This window comes from Motacilla alba, chromosome 15, assembly GCF_015832195.1.
Source record: "Motacilla alba alba isolate MOTALB_02 chromosome 15, Motacilla_alba_V1.0_pri, whole genome shotgun sequence".
In the NCBI taxonomy this organism is placed as follows: Eukaryota; Metazoa; Chordata; class Aves; order Passeriformes; family Motacillidae; genus Motacilla; species Motacilla alba.
Genome location: NC_052030.1, coordinates 1,563,173 through 1,582,994, shown reverse-complemented (window position 1 = coordinate 1,582,994; position 19,822 = coordinate 1,563,173). Strand labels below are relative to the sequence as shown.

The 19,822-nt window shown below is 52.8% G+C and overlaps 1 protein-coding gene across 5 annotated transcripts; it reads left to right on the top strand.

The window, feature by feature from the left end:
• Window positions 1–19,735, top strand: LOC119707567 (acyl-CoA dehydrogenase family member 11-like). Of its 5 annotated transcripts, none has more exons than XM_038152767.1 (15): window positions 1–401; window positions 3,741–3,973; window positions 4,582–4,681; window positions 5,697–5,814; window positions 6,204–6,337; window positions 6,436–6,594; window positions 7,314–7,408; window positions 7,668–7,767; window positions 8,681–8,821; window positions 9,147–9,239; window positions 9,609–9,716; window positions 15,030–15,201; window positions 15,906–15,972; window positions 16,252–16,391; window positions 18,217–19,735. In XM_038152767.1, the coding sequence occupies exons 1-14, from the start codon at window positions 108–110 to the stop codon at window positions 16,361–16,363; spliced, it is 1,926 nt and encodes a 641-aa protein (XP_038008695.1). In that variant the 5' UTR covers window positions 1–107; the 3' UTR covers window positions 16,364–16,391; window positions 18,217–19,735. The 5 variants fall into 5 exon arrangements, with proteins under 5 accessions (XP_038008695.1, XP_038008696.1, XP_038008692.1 ...); XM_038152768.1 differs by lacking the exon at window positions 18,217–19,735 and adding an exon at window positions 17,400–18,021; XM_038152764.1 differs by lacking the exon at window positions 18,217–19,735 and adding an exon at window positions 16,768–18,021.
• Window positions 19,736–19,822: the final 87 nt, after the last annotated feature.

Here is a 19,822-nt window from a genome sequence, read left to right as displayed (position 1 = left end):
AATAATTTCACAACACACAAACAAACCAGGACTGGTGCTGCAGTCAGGCGAGGAAGGGTGTCTGCAAGTGAGCGCTGTAGATGTGACCCCCAGGGCTGTGCTGGATCATGTTTGCCTGTCGCTTGCCCTGGTGGAGATCCAGTGTCACCTGCAAGTTGTGTCAATCAGGTCACTTTCTGCCTTGGGGCAGGTGTCAAATGCTGAGTATTAAAGGAATCAGCACGACCGTGGGGCAGGAGCAACAGACCAGTATGAAGGAAAAACAAGTGTTAGAAGATTCAGAAATGCACCTCGCAAGGAGAGACACAGAGGCCCTCTTCCAAGAGCAGCCTGAGACTGGGAACCATTACTTGGAAGACACTTTGCTTCAGAGTTACTTGAAAACACACCTTCCTCCCAAGGTCAGTTTGTGTTTCTGTGTGTACCCACCATGACCCTGCTGAGTCGCTGCTTCAAATTCAGAACTGAACATTTGTCTGAGCCTTTTTGTGCCTTTGAGTGTTTAACTGGAGGGAATTTATCAGCATTCCTTAAAACCTGTTGTGTTTGAGGGCAGGGGTGACAAACACTGCTGGGACACACACAGCAAGTGGCTCAGTGGGCTCCTGAGACTGGGCTGGGTGTTGCGGTGCTGGTTTGGGATTGTCAGTGTGGGCATTTGTTGTCTGGTCATGCAGAGAAAGGAATTTCTAAGAGAGGAATCAGACTGAGATGCTTGCAAATTCTGCTTTGTTCTTCCCCCTCTCTTCCTGGGGAAAGAGGGGATTTAAGGAAAATTCCTAAGGACTGGGGCTGTTCTCAGCCAAGAACTCAAGAGGGTGGAAAGGCCCCTTGGGGCTTGCTCGCTCCCAGCACAGGTTGGTGGCATTTCGTTTCTTCAGCCAGGAAAGGCTCTGTATGGATTTCAGGGGTGCATATGGGGCAGGGGTGAGGCCCCAGGCTCTGGATGTCCGTGCTGTGAGCTCCAGTCCTACAGGAACCCCAGGGAGGAGGTGGCTCACCTCTCTCTGGCTGGCCTCTGCCATCACCCCAAGGGCCACAAGTGCTTCCCACTTTTCAGGAGCAGTTTCCATGGAGCAGAGTGTGACCTCTCTCCATGATTTATTCCAGCAGAAGAATTGCTATGACTTCTGAAGCCACTAGATGATCAGAGGGGAGGGGACCTGGCTTTCAGTGAGGCTCCCACTTCCCCTGCTTGCTCTCCAGGTCTGTGAGGCCTGGCAGACACAGTCTGGGAAGAGTGAGGTGGCAGTGCTGGGCGCTTGTCACAGGCATCCCAAAAGAGAGGAATGAGGCCTCCCTGAGCACCACCGTGGCCTTCTTAGCAGAAGAGAAGACAGGAAAGGAGGATGCCTTTGGGTAACCAGAAGGTCCTGCTCCTAATCTGCACCTTCGGAAGAAGCAGGATTCGGGTCTCCCAGGGAATAAAAGGATCAGTACAACAGGGCTGCTTCCACTCCTTCCCCAAACTGAGAAGAGCGGCTCCAAAACCTCCCAGAGAACCGGGAGCAGCACCTTCCTTTCGTTTCTGCACTCAGTCCCAGCGGGGCAGTGTTGCCTCACTGCTGGAAAGGAGAGCCCCGGCTGCTGCCTGCGGCACTGAGAGCCTGCTCGCCATGGGAACACCTTCCTCTCCAGGACAGCGGCAACCGCTGAAGCTTTGGGTGTCCCACCGAAGCAGGAGGATGATTCCTGTTGTGCTATTCCATGTCAAACACAGAAATTTTCTTGAAATGGCACAAAAATTTTCTTTCTCTGTTTGAAGGTGATTTAAGGAGAAGACTGAATTAAGCATCTGCTTTTTCTGGGTGTTGTTGTGAAGAAGGATCTGTCAGGCTTTGCTGCCCTGAAAATACATCCTTTAATATAAAGGATATCTATTGGTGCTCCTAATGTGCATTAATTTGCACATTTCCCATATTTTCATGCTTGGGACATCAAAGGACAGATTAGGGTGAATGAGACCTCCCAGCAGCCTCAGCCCTCACCCTAATGATTTTGTCCTCTCCACATTCCCGTGTCCTTTCTTTGGAGCACTGAGGCTGCTGTGTGTGACATTCAGCAGTCCCAAGTGTAGGAGTTTTGGTTTTGTTCCTTCACCTTGGAAATAAACACTTTTTTGGGGGGTAATTTGGTGGTTTGGCAGGTGGTGTGTGCTCAGGGCATGAGCACCCAGTAAAGCAGTTGGGGGGTTTTAGGAAATATGGATGATGGTGAAGGGATTGTTGTATGAATTCCTTATATGAACCCAGACCAAGAGATCTGCTTGGCAGACTCGTGTTCTTTTGCCCGCAAAACCCCACCAGGTCAACGGTTCAAAGAGTCTCGTGCTTCAGCAAAGTCCATGAACTTTGGATTCCTGGGTTATGCCTCCAAAACAACCTTCAAATTGTTGTCAAGCCATGATAAAGTTTAGAGGTGCATGCCCATGGCAGATATGGATGCGGCATGAGCTAGAGCAGCTGACAGGCTCTCGTGCATGGTTTTGGCTTGTTTTGGGATTTTTAACACTGTTTTGTTGTTCTGCTGAAGGAAAACTGGCTGGTCTGAGGATGGAGACTTCCAGAGTGGCACCTGGAGATGGTGTGTTTGATCCTCATCACACACATGGAATGGCAGAGGGAGGAAGGAATCAATCACACAGGCTGTAGATTAATGGAAGGTCAATACAGGGACAGGCAGGGAAAGGAAAAAGCCATGTTTGTATTTCATCAACAGGAAGTTAACAGGGTTTATAATTGCACAATTTTAGGTGCAGCAGTTATGGCATTCACCTCCTTTATTATTTTATTGAGGAGGGAATGAGCATCTCTTGAGAGGCAGAGAACAGCAAAAAATATTCCTCTCATGGAAGCAAATTAGGTGATTCTTTGACTCCCAACACAGTCTTGGATGTGTTTAGACCAATGAGGTCCAACAGGGCTGGAGGTTGGGTCCTCCTTGCCCAATTTTAGTCACCAAATATTCAGGTTATTTAAATCTGGGTAACTTGGCTTTACTTATAGACATGGAAGAGAACTTGCAAAAGGCAATTCCTGTCACCCTGAAAGAGGGATCTGAGGGGGTTGGAATCAATCCCTCCTCTGTGAGTGCTGGTTTCCCTCCATTAACTGTGGACATAGTACTCCATCCAGCTCAGCCAAGCCCAGCCAAAACGAGGGCACATGAATCCTTCAGGAAGGATCCCTCGGGAAGGATCCCTGGGTGCAGGGTGGGAATTTGAATTTAGACATGTTGTGTGCCAGGCTGAAGCTGAAAAGGCTGCTCCATCCCTCCTTTTCTAATCTGACAGGCAGGTAGCTGCTGAGCCCAGTGGAAGTTTTCCTGTACAGATGAAGGCATTCCAGTTTTGGCAGCCTTTCCCCTGGCATTCTTCTCCAGCAGTAAATCACGGAGCGGCTGAGGGACCTCTGGAGACCGTCTCGTCCAACCCCCCTGCTCGTGTGCATCTGTGTCATTCTCAGCCTTGACACTAAAGTGCTTCTGTCTTTTGTGAAATCCAGACACACTGCCAAAAGTAACTTGAAAAAATGATTTGGGGGAAAAAAGAGGAAAAGTGACAGTGGAGTACAGCTGTGCCAGCAGAGTCTGAGGGAGCTGTCGTGCTGTGTTATGGAATGCATGGAAGGGCCAAGTGGCAGGAGACCACAGGCACTGCAGGACAACATGGTCAGTCCTCTGCCCTTCCAGCTGGGACTGAGGCTGGGATGTGCTGAAGGGCTCTCCTTGCTGCTCCACAGGTCCTGGAGGAGGTGCATCAGGACCTGGAGAGGTTTGGAAACCGCCTGCTGACCAAGATCCAACCTCTGAGCTGGGAATGTGAGCTGAACCCCCCCGTGTTCCGGCAGTACGATGCCTGGGGGCGGCGCGTGGATCACATCCACACCTGCTCGGCGTGGAGGAGGATGAAGGAGATTTCAGCAGAAGAAGGGCTGATTGCTGAGGCCTATGAGAAAAGATACTCCAACTGGAGGTAACTGGGGCTAATTGGGAATGACTCAGTGCCTTCTTGATTGTTCTTAGCAAGGTTTATTCAGCGTTTTGCGGGACTGAGCTGGTTGTGTAACCAGTAGCAGATGCTGCACGGACACCAGCACACCTCCTGCTGTCCCCAGCAGCTCTGTCTGTCCACTGCAATGTTCCACCCCACCAATGATAAGCCATAACTAATGGCCCACACTTGATCATAATATTCTTTGACGTCACCTTCCTGATTGTGGGGCCTGGCAGTTCCCTGCACCACTCCAGCTTTGTGTGTGTTAGTTGTAATGCAGCTAAAGGTGTGGGATTTCACTCGCAGGTGTTTTGTATTCCAGACCATGGAGACAGACCCACATTTCTTATTGTTAAAAACTGCACAAGCTGGCCTGGTGCTGGCTGTCCCACTGGGACTGAGAAACTCTGCTGCTCCTCTTCCCTCTTCCTGGCTGGAACAGTTTTTGCCCTCTCAGAAATGAGTGGTCTGATCCTCACCCGTTCTGGCAGTAATTTTTTCTCTCTTCCCAGTTGAGGTATCTTATCCTCGTGCTGTTGCACTGCTGTGTAACCCATCTGTTTTCCCTCTGTCTCTCCCTCTCCCAGCCGCCTGTACCAGGCTGTCAAACTGTACTTGTTCTCAAGCTCCTCTGGAGGTTTCAGCTGTCCACTGGCCATGACTGATGGGGCAGCCAAAGTCATTGAGGTATGAGCTTGCCTGGTCCCTGAGGGCACAGCCCACGTTCTGCCTCTGCAGGTTAGAGGCAGGAGCACCAGCCAAGGATGGAGGAGCACTGATCCATCTGGTACTGGGCACAGCCCTTCCTTGCTCTGTGACTCAGCTTTGTCTCCCACTGCCTTTCTCCGTGAGGTACAAAGCCTTTGTGGCCATGCCAAATTTTATACTCACTGACAGCACTGTGTTCAATAAGGCCTTTGCTGCACATGGCACCTGTGGCACTGCAGGTAGCTGGAAAGGTGTCCCAAGTGGAAGTGTCCAAGGCCAGGTTGGACAGGGCTTGGAGTAGAAGGTGTGTCTACCCATGGCAGGGGGTGGCACTGGGCGAGCTTTAAGACCCCTTGCAACCCAAAGCATTCTGTATTTCTATGATCCTATGAATATATTTTTACTACAAGATAACTTGTTTTCCCACATTTGTGTGGAGTGGCAGTTAGATATAATAGGCCAGATCCATACCTGATATAAATTCATCAAACCACCGAGACTTTACCAATTGGAACATTTGGCTCTGCATCTTAGTGACCCCCTTTGCATTGCCTCTGTGGCTATGTAGGATTCAGAGGAAAATATCCCTCAGGTAGCCAACCCTGGGCATTTTAATTCACCAAATCTTAAAGCAGCAAAAGGCAGTTCCCTCTTCCTGCAGCTCTCTGGGTGCTGGTGACATCCAGCGTACATGAACCTGTCACATGGGCTGTTTGAGACCTCTCTCTCCAGAAATCCAAGGGGATAGGGATGCTCAGCACTCTGTGTTGTAACACAGGTCTGTACCTTCTGTCTGTACAGTGCTGCAGCAGCTGGTGGGAGCTGTGCTGGCTCACAGGCTCTGAGCAGCACCTGCAGATCCTCTGCAGTGCAGGACACCCACCTGGCTTCCAGACTGGCCTGTCTGAGCCCTGAACACACCAGTTAAGGCAACTGTATAATGTCAACTATTGTGTTATGATCATCTCAGTTTATTTTCTCTCCCCTCAAACAGTCACTGGGTATTCCTGGATCTCTGAAAAATGCTTTTGATCGTCTGACATCCCGTGACCCTGAGAAGTTCTGGACCTCTGGCCAGTGGATGACCGAGCGGAGGGGTGGCTCAGATGTCGGTACATGCTGTGGGGTGGGAACAGATCTGGCAGTGAGAACTGAACACAAAGGATGTGGGGAACATAAAAAGCCAGGGAGCTGGTTTAGGACTTCCACAGAAGTCATCCAAATCCTCTGCACAGCTCTGTTTTTTAACCAACAAAAGACCCGATCTCTGTCCTCTTGTGCACACAGAGCCCTTTGTGTTCTTGGCTGAGGTAACTCCTGAAGAACTGGATTATACACACTGCATTTCTTATCGAGGGTCAATGAAAGAGATTAACAGCTAACCCACGCTCCATCTTCGTAGCAAGAAGTGCCTTAAAGGAGCTGCTGCTTATGCTGTAAAATCAGCACTGATTGACACAGAAGTTCCCACAAGACCAGGAAATTTTCTCCTCTGTTTCAGCAAACGGCACTGAGACCGTGGCCAGGAAGCAGCCGGATGGCACCTACCGTCTGTATGGATTTAAGTGGTTCACATCAGCAGCTGATTCTGATATGGCATTAACCCTGGCCAGGATAGCAGATGCTGAAGGACAGGTAAACCAGTTCTGTTGGCTGGGGAACCAGGGGAAGGAGCAGGGGCATTCTTTTTCTTCCTTGTTGTATTGTAATAAAATCCTCTCTGTGCCTCGCAGTGTACCCAGGGCTCCAGAGGCCTGTCCTTGTTCTTCCTGAGAGTTCGGGATGAGGAGGGGAAGCTGAACAACATCCAGGTGCAAAGGCTGAAGGACAAGCTGGGCACGAGGCAGATGGCAACAGCAGAGCTGTGGCTGCAAGGAGCCAGAGCAGAGCTGGTGTGTAAGAGTTCCCCTGCCCCGGGTACTGGGCCGCCCTGGCACGGCACCCACTCCTGGGGCTTTCAGCAGAGATCCCAACTGAAAAACTTCCTGTCTTCCACCTCTGTGGCTTGGCTGTCCACATCACAGAACAAATCACTGGTGGGGCTCTGTGTGAGGCAGAGCTGAGAAGAATTCAGGAAAAGATGTGAGAGAAGACAACAAAAAATATGGTTTTTTAGGCTGATTAAATTCTCTGATTAGATTCTCTAATCCTGGTTCCTGAGCCAGCAGAGGGACAGTTTGTGTAATGTGCAGGTAGGAGCAAGCAGCAGGGACCAGAACTGATCATGCTGACATGGTCTCCAAAAGCCGCTTCTCTGGTCATAGAAAGAGAATCCCAGGATAGGATGGGTTGGAAGGGACCTTAAAGCTCATCTCATTCCAACCCTTGCCATGGGCAGGGACACCGTGGGCATTCCACCAAACCAGGTTGCTCCAAGTCCGACCCAGCCTGGCCTGGGACACTTCCAGGGATGGGGCAGCCACATCACACCACAGACTTGGCTAAAATGAGACAAATGTACTTTAAAGCAAACAGGTATCTCAGTGCCTGAGGGCAGACAGGGACAGAGTGGACAGCCCGTGTCCATCTGACTGTTGACGCCACTTTCCTTCCCATGTCCATCCCTATCCAAGGCGTGTGAAGGGCTCATGTCAGCCCTTGCTCCTTGCAGATCTCTGCAGAGGGCCGTGGAGTGGCCGCCATCTCCAACATGCTGAACATCACTCGGATCCACAATGTCATTGGTGCAGTGGCTTCCATGAGAAGGTGAAGGCAGCACGGATCCCCCCAGGGCTGAAGGAGCAGGACAAGGGGACTTTGCAGTGCACAGCATTGAGCCAAGGGTCCCCTTTGTGGGACAGGCCTGCAGCCAGCAGTGCTGGAGGAGGGTGACCTGTGGGTGGGAGACCTTTACAGGAGTGGTACAGCTGAGCAGGGCTCTTATGGTGGAGGGGACTGGAAGGGAATGCTCAGAAGTGGAAAGCTGCTGGTGTAACTGTTCCCTGTGTGTGTTTCCATCCTCCAGGATGATCAGTCTGAGCAGGGACTATGCCCGCAAGCGCGTGGCCTTCGGGAAGCTGCTCAAGGACCATCCCCTGCATGTGCAGACGATAGCCAGGATGGAGGTGAGGCTTTTGGGAGCCAAGCTGGACCTGTTGGGAAGGAAAGAGGGCAGAGATCCTGTGCTGTTAGTGAGCACAGCCAGCCTGCCTGCACTCAGATTTAGGAGGCCATTCCTGCTACAGCAAAGTGGATGCAGCAAGGGAATTGTTCTACTCTAGTGGGATTTGATCTGATAACAGACCTAACTCCTCTGCTGGATTTCAGGTTATCCTAAACAATTACCTGGGAATTTCCCTGAGAGAAAGGACTGCCCTTACTATGATAAGCCATGACCTCTGAGGTTGGGTGTTCGCCTCAGAATCCAGACCTGACACCAGAGTCACTGGTATGGACTCACCCAGCTTCTCTGGGAGCTCCTGCACCAGGAGATGGGCTGTAAACAGTATTTAAAAATACTCTTGCAAGGTGGGGGAAGGTGGTCAACATCTGTCAAACATGACTTCAGGCTCCAGCATCTCATTGCCTGTGGCCAGAACTCCCTCTCTGAATGGAAGGGCAGATCCTACCTTGTCCCACAACACACAGCTCCATACCCTGATGCTTCCCAAATCGAAACTTGCCAGGGAAGAAATCTGTCACAGACTTTGCAGTTCCAGGTGCTCAGAGGTTGACCATCATCTCACATGCATTACCTTTTGAAAATATGTGGATTTGGGGCCTGGATGCCTTTTAGGAGCTTTGTTAAGACTCAAGTAGGCCTGATGTAATGCATTGCCCCTTTACTGCATCAGTGTCCAAGAGTGGCAGAGAACCTTTAATATTCCATACTTTGTGCCTTGGCTGCTCAGAGTCTCTGAAGCTGTGGGTCTGAGCAGGCAGGGGTGGCATTTTACCCCGGAGACAATCTCATGCATGGGGTCTGGGAGTCAGCAGAGTCCAAGACCCCTGCCAGTGATCCCCGTCCTCTGCTCGCAGGTGCAGGTGAGAGGGGCGTTTCTGCTGCTCATGGAGATCGTTCGCCTGCTGGGCCTGGCTGAAACCAACCTGGCAAGTGAGCAGGAGCAGCTGCTGCTGAGGCTGCTCATCCCAGTGGCCAAACTGTACACAGGGAAGCAGGTATGGAACAGATTGATTAGCCCAGAGTGTGGAATGTTGGCAACCACAGAGCTGGGAAGAGGAGTGAGCGACACAGCAGTGAGAGCAGGGGATACCTGCAGGACCTGCAGCAGTTCCTGCTCTGGAGGCTGCTGCTCCTGCAGGTCCTCTCTCAGTGTCACTCAGGCTTCATTCTCATCTGCTCATCCTGCAGGTAATGACCAACCTGCCTCGGGAGATGAGCAGGACCCAGTCAGCCCATCCCAGCAGGAGCTGCTGTGTGGTGTGGGAGGTTGGATTTTCCCCTCTGGCACTGTGGATCATGCCAGCTCTCTGCATTTTGCAGGCTTCTGCTGTGGCTGTTGAGGCAATGGAGAGTTTTGGGGGCCAAGGTTACATGGAGGACACAGGCTTGCCAGTCATACTTCGGGATGCTCTGGTAAGAGGGTGGCAGAAGAAGGTCCTGTGTGTCACCAAGTCCCCTGTAAGCACTCTGGTCCCCTGCTAAAGACACACTCAAGGGAGAACTCAGCCCTCCCAGGCTCACTCCAGGTGTGTCAGCTCCTCTCTCACTGCCTTCCTGCTGAGCTCAGTCACCCCCAGGGCAGGACAGGATGTGTTCCTGGTGCTGAGGCTGTTCCCTAGCACAGCAATGGAGCTGGGCTCCACTGCTCCCTTCCACTTGTGAGACAAGACATCTCTGGAGATATCCTCGGTATCCCTTGCTTCTGCCCTGTGTCTCTGTTCCCTCACACTCCCCTTCTTCGCTGCAGTCACTGCAGAGGCTCCCTGATGCTCTTCCACACAGGTGCTGTCCATATGGGAGGGAACAACAAATATCCTGTCCCTGGATGTGCTGCGATCCCTCACCAAGAGCCAAGGGCAGGTCATGGCTGCGTTCCTGTCCACAGTGCAGGTGAGCCCATGGCTGCAGCCCTGCTCAGCCTGATCCACCCTCCTTGGCAGAGCCCTCTTTGGGGTTTGTGCTCCTGGCTGAGGCTGGCAGGGAAGAGGCCCGACCTGAAGCTTTAGACAAGTATTCCAACAATTGGAATTGTGTCTTACAATTCTGCTCCTTAAATAGCTCTTCCAAAAGCAGGATGCAGGCAGTGCTAATCCTGGGATCCTTGTGTGCATTCATCTCAGCAGTGGGGAGCTTGGCACTGCCAGAGGTCCTCAAGAAGGTACCAAAATAAGTGTATTTTTAATGTGACTCACCTCCCTGAATCCAAAATACTTTTGTGGTTTTGTTTCTTAACTGGAAAATCACCACAGGACTGCTGAATATTGAACCTCACTAGGGCTATCTACTGCAGTATGACTTTCTATTTTTATTCCCTGAAAAGATGGAAAGAGCCAAAGGAATTCCATTTCTGCCTCTTTGGATTTGCTGTTCTCTGGCTCTACTTTTAAAGCTGCTCAGGTGACAGGAGCTCAAAGCAGCTCAGAGTTTCATGAAGGTGAAGGAGCATCTCCTGGCTGGGTGCATCCCAAAAAGGGAGACAGGAGGCAGGATCAGAGGGTGTTGTCTCAGAGGTGACATTATTAATCCAGACACAGCAATCCAGATCTCGTTAGCCCAGGCACAGCAAGGGAATCCTGGGCATCTGGAGTGCTGGATTTGGTTGTGTGCAGCCTTCACCTTCCCACCTAGACCCCATGAGAAGGGAAGAGTCTGGGACAATGCTCTCCTCCAGCACTGGGGACTGGACAGAGCTTTCCAGAACCTGAGTAGCTCTCGCAGTGGCTGCAGTTGGCAGCTTGTGTCCCATCTCACCCCTGCAGTTCAGCTGTGCTCTGTACACGGCACCTCTCTGACCTCCAGGGTGAGGGTCCCCTTGCCATCCTCTCAGATAACTTTGGAGAAGGGAGAAATACCTCAAACGATTTGGCCACCAAACAAGAAGCCAGATCTGCTCAGGAGCAGGACTGAGCACATCTGCAGGGGGCAAATCCAGCTGTTGGCAAACAGCTGCTTAGGCTGACACTGCAGGTAATGGATGGGGAGTAAAGGAGCTGTGGGTAGGCTCTAAAATAATTTGGAAAGAAGCAGCCTCCACAGTCTTACACTGAACACTAATTTAAACAAACACTCCACAAAGGTGCTGTGCTGCACCCTGGAGCAGCTGGGAGGGCTCCTCCAGCTGCTCAACAGCTGGATAATCAGGGGAGCATTAGGGAGCACAGAGCCGTGAGGCAGAGCAGGGACCTGCAGAGCAGTGACACGAGTTCTGAGATTCATTAATTAACGAGCTCCTCAGTGCTCCCATCAATCACGCTGTGGGTGAGGCTGGAGGGGGAGGGTGAGTGCTGGCTTCAAGGTCTCCAAATTCCAGTAATGCCACTGCCTTTGCTGTCCCTGTCACACTGAGGCTGCTGCATGTCCAGGGAGAGGGGCTGGGTCGGGCTCAGCAGTGTGGATGCTCCAGTTCTGGATAGAATCAGACCTGGCTTTTCCTTTATGCCTCAGGCAGCCAGGTGCTGGAAAGGCAGCCTGGGAGGGATTTCTGTCTGCAGAGTTCTGCAGGAACGTGCTTGAGTTTCTATACCAGAATCAGGTTTTCACTCACAGGTGATAAACAACATCTTTCTGAGCTGCAGGTGTCCAAATTCTTTCAGTCTGTGAGTCTGGTTCATTTTGAAACATCCCTCCCAATCCTGTCTACTGAGGAAATAATTCAACCCATCGTAAAGGGATTTTTACTGCTCCAACCCATTTCCTTTTTATTGATGCACACAAACAGAGTACAATTTATTTTATGTTTGTCCATCAAGGTTCTCAGTGTGCAGGACTTGTGCCCATTGTCAGAGGCTTTGCAGGAAGCAGCATTAGTACCTGTACAGCTCTTGGTTTTCTGAAGGTCATTTCAAGGGTAACTCCAGGTTTTGCTTCTCTCCTCTATCAGTTGTCTCTACTGATGGTGAGATGCCCAGTGCTGCTGGGGCTGTGACCAGGAGCAGGAACCAAGGGTTGTAATTTTCCTCAGGAAAAGGGAAATGGAGAGAACTTCCCCATCCTTGCACAATGTGACTATGAGAAGCTGAATTTTTAGGGTTTTTAATACACAGGTGAGTTTGTGACAAACCACCTTGTCTAGAGGTAATGAGTCTAGAAATCCTGGGGAGAAGAGTGAGTGTGAGAGTCAGGGATGGAATCATGGAATGGTTTGGGTTGGAAGGGACCTAAAAACACCTCTCATCCCATCCCTGCCACCTTCCACTGTCCCAGGCTGCTCCAAGCCCTGTCCAGCCTGGCCTTGGGCACTGTCAGGGATCCAGGGGCAGCCCCAGCTGCTCTGGGCACCCTGTGCCAGGGCCTGCCCACCCTCACAGGGAACAATTCCTAATTCCCAAGATCCCATCCAGCCCTGCCCTCTGGCAGTGGGAGCTATTCCCTGTATCCTGTCCCTCCATGCCTTGTCCCCAGTCCCTCTCCAGCTCTCCCGGAGCCCCTTCAGGCCCTGGCAGGGGCTCTGAGCTCTCCCTGGAGCCTTCTCCTGTCCAGCTGAGCACCCCCAGCTCTCCCAGCCTGGCTCCAGCCCTTGGAGCATCTTTGTGGCCTCCTCTGGACTGGCTCCAGCAGCTCCAGGTTCTTCCTGTGCTGTACCCCAGGGCTGGAGGCAGCTCTGCAGGTGGGGTCTCACCTGGGCAGGGCAGAGGGGCAGAATCCTTCCTCCTGCTGTCCATGGTTTGGGATCAGTCCAGGACACATCCTAACTTCCAGCTCTGCTGTGGTGAGAGTTTCAGGTGGATACTGCACAGGGCCAGTCAGTTCGTGTTGTACTAAAATTTTATTAGCTGGAATTTTGAGCCAGAGCCCGGGGTGTACTTTCAAATTCAATTACCATCCGAAAAGTGCCTCTAAAATAGCTCAGGGCAGTTCGTTGATTGTTGCATTTGAGTCGCTTCAGGTGAAATTTGGGCACATCCCAGGACAGGGTCTCAGCACCGGCCCCGCACGTGTCGTGCAAGGCTCGGAATCAACTCTTGCCTCAAGAATTTCTGTGTAGGGCTGTAATTCAGGCTGCAACTCAGGCTGTAAATCAGCCCTGCAATCTAAGACATATGACAGTGTTTTCAGGTCTTTTTCAGACTACAACCCCAATTTTCAGGCAGCAAGAAAGAAATCGAGGTTATTGATGTGAGGCCATGTGTTCGCTCCAAGCACTGACACAAAATTGTGCTTTTAGCCCTGTTTGGGATGTTCCTCCTGTCACTGTATTTTTAGATACTCATGATTAATCTTGTAAGTAAAAACCACTCTGACCACATGGCTTGGGAGCCAGTGAGAGCAAACAAACAAGCAGCATCTTAAAATTCCTCCATGAAAACAGAGGGAATCCGAACTACCGGAGCTCTGAAGCTCCTCTGCTGATCCTTTCAGGCAGTAAGGGGTGGTGGGGCAGTGGTGCTGTGTGTGCCTCCTCCCAGAGCTGGAGCACAGCAACCAGGAGAGAACAGGAGCTGCTCCTGCCTTCAGCATTGTCCTGAAGCAGCTCCAAGCCTCTCCATCCCAAGTCCAGAGAGAGCATGGAAAAACCTTCCAGGAGATCCAGGGCTTTTGGTTAGGAAAGGAATAAGTGCAATTGGAACAAAAAAAAAAAAAAAAGTAAATTATTGGTGAGCAAAGAAAATACAAGGTCTTTTTTATCCCTTAAGGATAAATGATGCTTTTACATTCCTGATCCATATTTCCAGGTGTTCAAATCCTCCAGCTGTGGCAGTATGTCCATGTCCCAGCCACAAGCAGCACGTGTTGTCCCCCTGCTCAGCCAGTGCCATGTTGGCTCCCACCCAAACTGTGGGAATGGATGCCTCTGGGGTCTGTGATCCTCATTAGCAACAACCCCTGGGCTACTTCAGAACACCTCATTAGTATTCCCTGGGCTTGGAGGTTTATGGGCTTTATGTTGGCACTGGAGCTGTTCTTGTATTTGACCAGCACGTGCTGGGAGTGTTTCTGCCCCTGGAGCCCAGAACAGCAGCGCTGGGAAGTGTGGAAGTCTGGGGTCTGACCAGTCAGAGAACACAGAGCAGACCTGGGCTCAGCCCAGCCCAGATGGATTTCCTGGTCCAGTAAGAGGAGCTGCGGGATCACCTCACCACTGAAAGCCAAGAAACATAAAAAATTCCTTCTGTGTAGCTCTGCTCACAGGCTTCAGTCTCGTCTGCAGGTTATTGATGGAGCTAATTAATGAACAGCACCTCCCACCACGCTGTGCTGCTCACATCCAGCCTTTGGGGATGCTCTCCAAGCTGATCCCTCAGTCCTGCTGCAGAGAGAGGGGTTGCAGTGAGGATAGATGGGACCACAGCCCATGAGGCAGGGCCAGCCCCCAACACAGGCAGGGTCCCATCCCTCCTAACAGGGAATAACACAGGAGACACAGATGAACGGTGTGGGAATGCCGGGCCCAAAGAGCAGCAGTTCCAGAGTCTCCCAGCAGAGTATCCCTGGTGCTCTCACAGGAGATTTGGGATGTGGCAGAACCGAAGCTCAGCTCAACCAGGGGAGATTTCAGGCAGTGCTGCTGGCACAGTTAAATCCCCAATCTTCATCAGAATCACAGAATCCTTTAGGTTGGAAAAGCCCTCTGGGATCAAGTCCAGCCATTCCCCAGCACTGCCAAGGCCACCACTGACCCATGTCCCCAAGTGCCACATCCCTCTTTTACATCCCTCCAGGGATGAGGATCCAGCACTGCCCTGGGCAGCTGTGCCAGTGCCTGGCCACCCTTTCAGTGAAGAAATTTTCTCTAATATCCAACCTGAACCTTCCCAGTGGAGCTTGAAGCCATTTCCTCTTGTCCTGGGGCCTTTCCCACTGACACAATTTGCAGAGGAAAGCCTCTTTAAATGTGAATTTTCCTGCCTGGACACAGCTTGAGCATATTTGTGCAAGTTATTACATAATCCTGGGAGAATTAGCCCTGATACAGGTACAGAGTTAGAGAGAATTGGGGATGAAAGCTGGTCCCCACGTGCAGCTGGGAAGCCACAATGGGAACAGCAATGTGCTGGCTCTGGTCACAGGGAATTTTCCCTCCCCAAGGCAAGGTTGGGAGCTTCCTTTTGGGCACATCCCCTTCCCTGGCTGCTCCCCCCGTGCCAGTGGCAGCCACCTGGATCTGAGTTTGTTGTCAGCAGCTGGGTGTGCCCAGGGTCCCAGCAGCCCCTTCCCTGGCACAAGCAAATAATGGAATTTTTCCTGTGGTTGTTCTCTCTGCAGAAAAAGCTGGAGCTGGCTTCAGGCACCGAGGAGCTGTCCCTGGGCGTGCAGCAGGCACGGGAAGCCATCGGGAGGCTCCGCCAGTTCATGGCGGCCGCGGGCTCAGAGCAGGCACTGACCATGGAGCTGGCAGCCAGGGACTTCTCCTACAGCCTGGCACGGATCTACACAGGCAGGGCAACCTCAGGGATCACAGAACCAGGGAATGGGCTGGGTGGGAAGGGATCTTAAAGCCCATCCAGTGCCACCCCTGCCACGGCAGGGACACCTTCCACTGTCCCAGGCTGCTCCCAGCCCCAGTGTCCAGCCTGGCCTTGGGCACTGCCAGGGATCCAGGGGCAGCCCCAGCTGCTCTGGGCACCCTGTGCCAGGGCCTGCCCACCCTCACAGGGAACAATTCCCAGTTCCCAATATCCCATCCATCCCTGCTCTCTGGCAGTGGGAAGCCATTCCCTGTGTCCTGTCCCTCCATGCCTTGTCCCCAGTCCCTCTGCAGCTCTCCTGGAGCCCCTTCAGGCCCTGGCAGGGGCTCTGAGCTCTCCCTGGAGCCTTCTCCTGTCCAGGGGAGCACCCCCAGCTCTCCCAGCCTGGCTCTGGAGCAGAGGGGCTCCAGCCCTTGGAGCATCTTTGTGTCCTCCTCTGGACTGGCTCCAGCAGCTCCAGGTCCCTGCTGTGCTGATGGATTTCAGACCAGGAAAGGGCTGGGAATCAGCCATGGACACCTGATTCACACCTGGCTCAAGGGTGGGGCTCTGAAGCTCAGTCCCCACCTTTCATCTGAAGCAGCTCAGCCTTGAAGCGCTGCTGAGGAGTAACCACCATCCTTTTTTCCTGAGCCCGGGGCTGGGAATGCTGACACCTCCTACTCCCCCGCAGGAGCTCTCTTAATGGAACACGCGGCTCGGCCGGACGCCTCCTCCACGGACGTCTGCGCTGCCCTGAGGTAGGCACAGCCCTGTCCACCCCGAGTGTTCTGGATGATTCCATGGACACCGGCAGAGGCTTTGCTCTGCCTCCGGAGCGATCCAAGCCCTGGCCATGGCCACGACCCACGAGCGCAGCCGGGAACGAGCGGCGGCTGCGCTCAGCCCCGGGGCTTTTCCCTGCTCCCCGATCTCCATTCCCGCGCTGACGGGCGGGATCCCCGCTGGGCACGGCTCGGCTTGGCACCAGCCCCGTGCGTGGGGCAGGACTGGCACAGCCCAGCCCTCTCTCCACGCAGGTGGTGCAGCCAGGAGCTGTGTCCGGTGGCCGTGGAGTCAGGGAGGGGCAGCTACGGGCGCGGGGCAGCGCTCCAGGACAGCGCCCTGGTGTTCGGGAACAGCCGGCTCTGAGCGCCCGCAGCCCCCGCACGGACGCGAGGTGGGTTGCAATCCAAAACATCCCCCAAATCCTCAGGTACCTGCAGATCCCAGGTGTGGTGGAATGTCCCTTTCCATAACGGGCCGACCAAATCCTTTAGGAGTGACCCCCACCTGCCTCGGGCTGAAATCCACGGCTTGAGGTTCCTGAGTGCAGACACAGCCCTGAGAGTCAGTCCAAGGTGCTGGAATGTTCTCACAGTGCTTTAGGCAAAGCCCCAGAGATAAAATCCAGACAAGACCTGGAAGCAGCCGCTCTTCAAGTGCCAACACTCTTCTTTTTTAAGAAAACCAACCAAAATCAAACTGAAAGTTATCTGAAGCTGATTAAATCCAGAAACCCACCCTTTTCCCCTGTTCACTTTCCTGCTTTCCAGGGCTGACCACAGACTTCCACCCCTGGGTGGGGTTTGCTCCGGGGGCAGCCCTTTCCACCCACTGTGGCTGTGAACATTGACCTCCTCAGGAACTGCTGCTTTCTGAAGAAAAAAGGCATTTTTATTCTCTCTGGCCTCCAGAAAGTTATTAATTCCCTATGCACGTGCCCTAATGATGCTGCAATCCATCCTGACATAAATTCTACATAAGTTTTGGACTGAAATCCAGTAATTCTCCACGTAAGCACTGGCTGTGGGCTTCTGCTTCCCTCAGCCCATCAGTTCACCTGCTTGGTATTGCCCTGCTGGCTACAACTTTTTAATTAAGAAGTTGCTAATAGAAGAAGAAAGGCATTAATAGACTGAAGACAGCTGGAATTTATAGCTGGGAAATGCTGCAGCAGCCAGACACTGAGTGGGAAGAGGGGGAAGGAGCTGTGTGCTGAGGCTGGAGTTGTCCAGAGTTGTCCAGAGTTGGAGTTGTCCAGAGTCCTGGCACCAGGACTCTGTCCCTGCAGTTTGGTGTCAGAGATCTCACAGGGGTCAGCACAGGAGCTGCTGTGCCCTGTGGAGCTCAGGGGAAGGGAGCAGTGCAGGGCTCAGAGTGACCACGGCAGAACATCTGCCCCCAGATGTGCCGGTGGCTCCGAAGCAGGAGGTGGATGTGATCCTGGAGGGAAAGGCCACGTGCTGGAAGTGTTTGCAGAGCTGATCAACACCTGGGATCCCCTGCTCTCCCTAAGGGCTCATCTCCAGCTGCTGCCAATCCAGGTTTCCCCTTTTCCCAGCCTATTGTACATTTCTGAACACCAGGATTAATTTTTCCTCAAACATGAGCTGTAATTTGCCTAAAAATGAGCCCCTCAAACTGGGAGCTCTGCAGATGCACCAACTCAGAGAACAAGGGCCTCTGAATTCATCGCTGCATAGGAAAATGAATTTATTAAGATCTAAATATTCACTCTGAAGCTACAGTGGAATAAAGGCTGTTACACACATGAGGGTCTGACACTTCCAGTGCTGCTGAACAGCTCTGTCCTCAGAGCTTGGCATGGTTTCAAATATTTCATGTGCTTCAAGTATGTAATTGAGACTTCAGATGTCATTTTAATATATATCCCACCCAAAAAAGGACAATCAAACCCATCACCTGCTGCCACTGCAAGGTCTGAAAATCATTTTGTGACAGAGCTGTGGGAAATCGGCCTAAACCCCAGATTTGTTAAATAATAAAGTCAAACTTTAGCAACATTATAAAATGTCAAAGTCCAAAGAATGGTGAGCTGAAATCCCAAAATGCAACATGGGAGCTGTGGCAGCTGCTCTGTGGGAAGAGATGGACAGCTCCGAGCCTGGGGAGCACCCGGGCCAGTCCTGCAGAGCTGCCCTCGCTCAGTGCTGGCTCCAAGCCTCTCCCTGGGTAATTCCAGGACCCTCTCTGTTCAACAGGCCCTGAACCTGCTCAGCTTCCTGCACGTGGTTATTGACTGCCTTTTGCAGCCTCCCAGCACCTCGGAACCTCTCCCAGGACAGGCTTCCTCCCACTCCCGCAGCCTTTCCCAGCGAGTGGAGCAGTTCCCAAGCGCCTCCTTCCCTCCCTTCCCCAGCAGAGCCGTCGGTTTCCCCCTGTCCCTGCCCCGCTCCTCCCGGGAGCGCAGCTCTGAGCACTGAGCGCTGCCAGGGTCAGATCCCTCCTGCCCGGTGACTGCAGCGCCACCTCCCTCTGCCCTGTCGGGGAGGACGGACACCTGGCATGAGAGGGGCCCTCAGTTCCCAGGGGTTCCTGACCCCGTTTGAGATCCCCACTCTGGAGGTTGTTCCACAGCCCGGGGGCAGCGCTGAAGCCGCCTATCGCGACAGCAGCGCCGGTGTCCCGACGGGCTCATGGGCTGTCCGGGAGCTGGGAGAAGGAGAGAGGGAAGGAGGCTCCTCAGGAAGAACCGATCACGGGGAAATGAGCTTTGACAGCTTCAGCCGCGTCCTCCTCTGGCAGAGCTGCTGCCCTGGCAGGAGCCCGGCGGCACCCTGGGGAAGCTCAGAACTTCTCTGGCCCCTCTGCCGGGGCAGAGACCCACACTCGGCATCTCCCAGATCAGAAACTTCCCGGCAGCGCCGTGCCCGGGGCTTGTAACATCTGCAGGACAATGAGCTCCTGAGAAAGCCCTCCGGAGAAACTCAAGTATGAGAGGGGCTCCGGGAAATCCCGCTGTAAGTAACTGAAACCCTTTGCACGTTCCTTAAACCCCCAAACGGGATTCCTGCTTCTTTTCCGCTCCAGATGCCATCAGTGGCTCTACCCCAACCTGGTTTATTTTGATTTAATGAACACCATCGAGGCACAGAGGGACTGTGCTCAAGGTCTTGTGATGACACGTTTGGCCCCACACCCCTCACAGCTGCTCAGACCCCCAGGAATTCAGGGCAAATCCTCAAATGTGTAATACAAGAAATAAATGATGGTGGGGGGCCTGAGCGGACAGGACCGTGCACAGCTGGAACGAGCAGGCAGTGCTTGGAAAATGGGAATAACCCTTGTGCAGGACCAACATCAGTTGAGTTCTCCACCTTCTGGGACAAAGAGATCTTAAACCTGAGTGAGTTTGGTTTGTTCCCAAAGAGCCACAGCTCCACCATCCAGCATCAGGATAAGGCAGGTGCAAGTGGGAACGGAGCCTCCACTGCCAAACCCCACGGAAAGCAGGGGGCATTCCCTGGAGATCTGGGCTGCTCCCACATTTGGGTAACATCACCAGACTGAAATACCATGGTTGGTCAAGGGGAAAAAGAAGAACACAGTATGGAGGGAGCTGAGCCCGGCACCTTCCTCCATCCAGGGAAAACCGTGCCAATTGTGCCACCAGAACCTGGCAGGGTGTGTGCGTTGTGTGCTTCCCCCTTCCTGGGACTCCTGCACCAGGAAAACCAAGCCTAAGTTTAATTTTTTGTCTTAAGTTTAGGAATGACAGTTTGTTGTTCCTTGGAAAGACACAGCGTGGAACAGAAAGCCAAGGGCAGCAGCTGCAGCCTTGGTGTTCCTGCTCAGCCTGCGATCCCT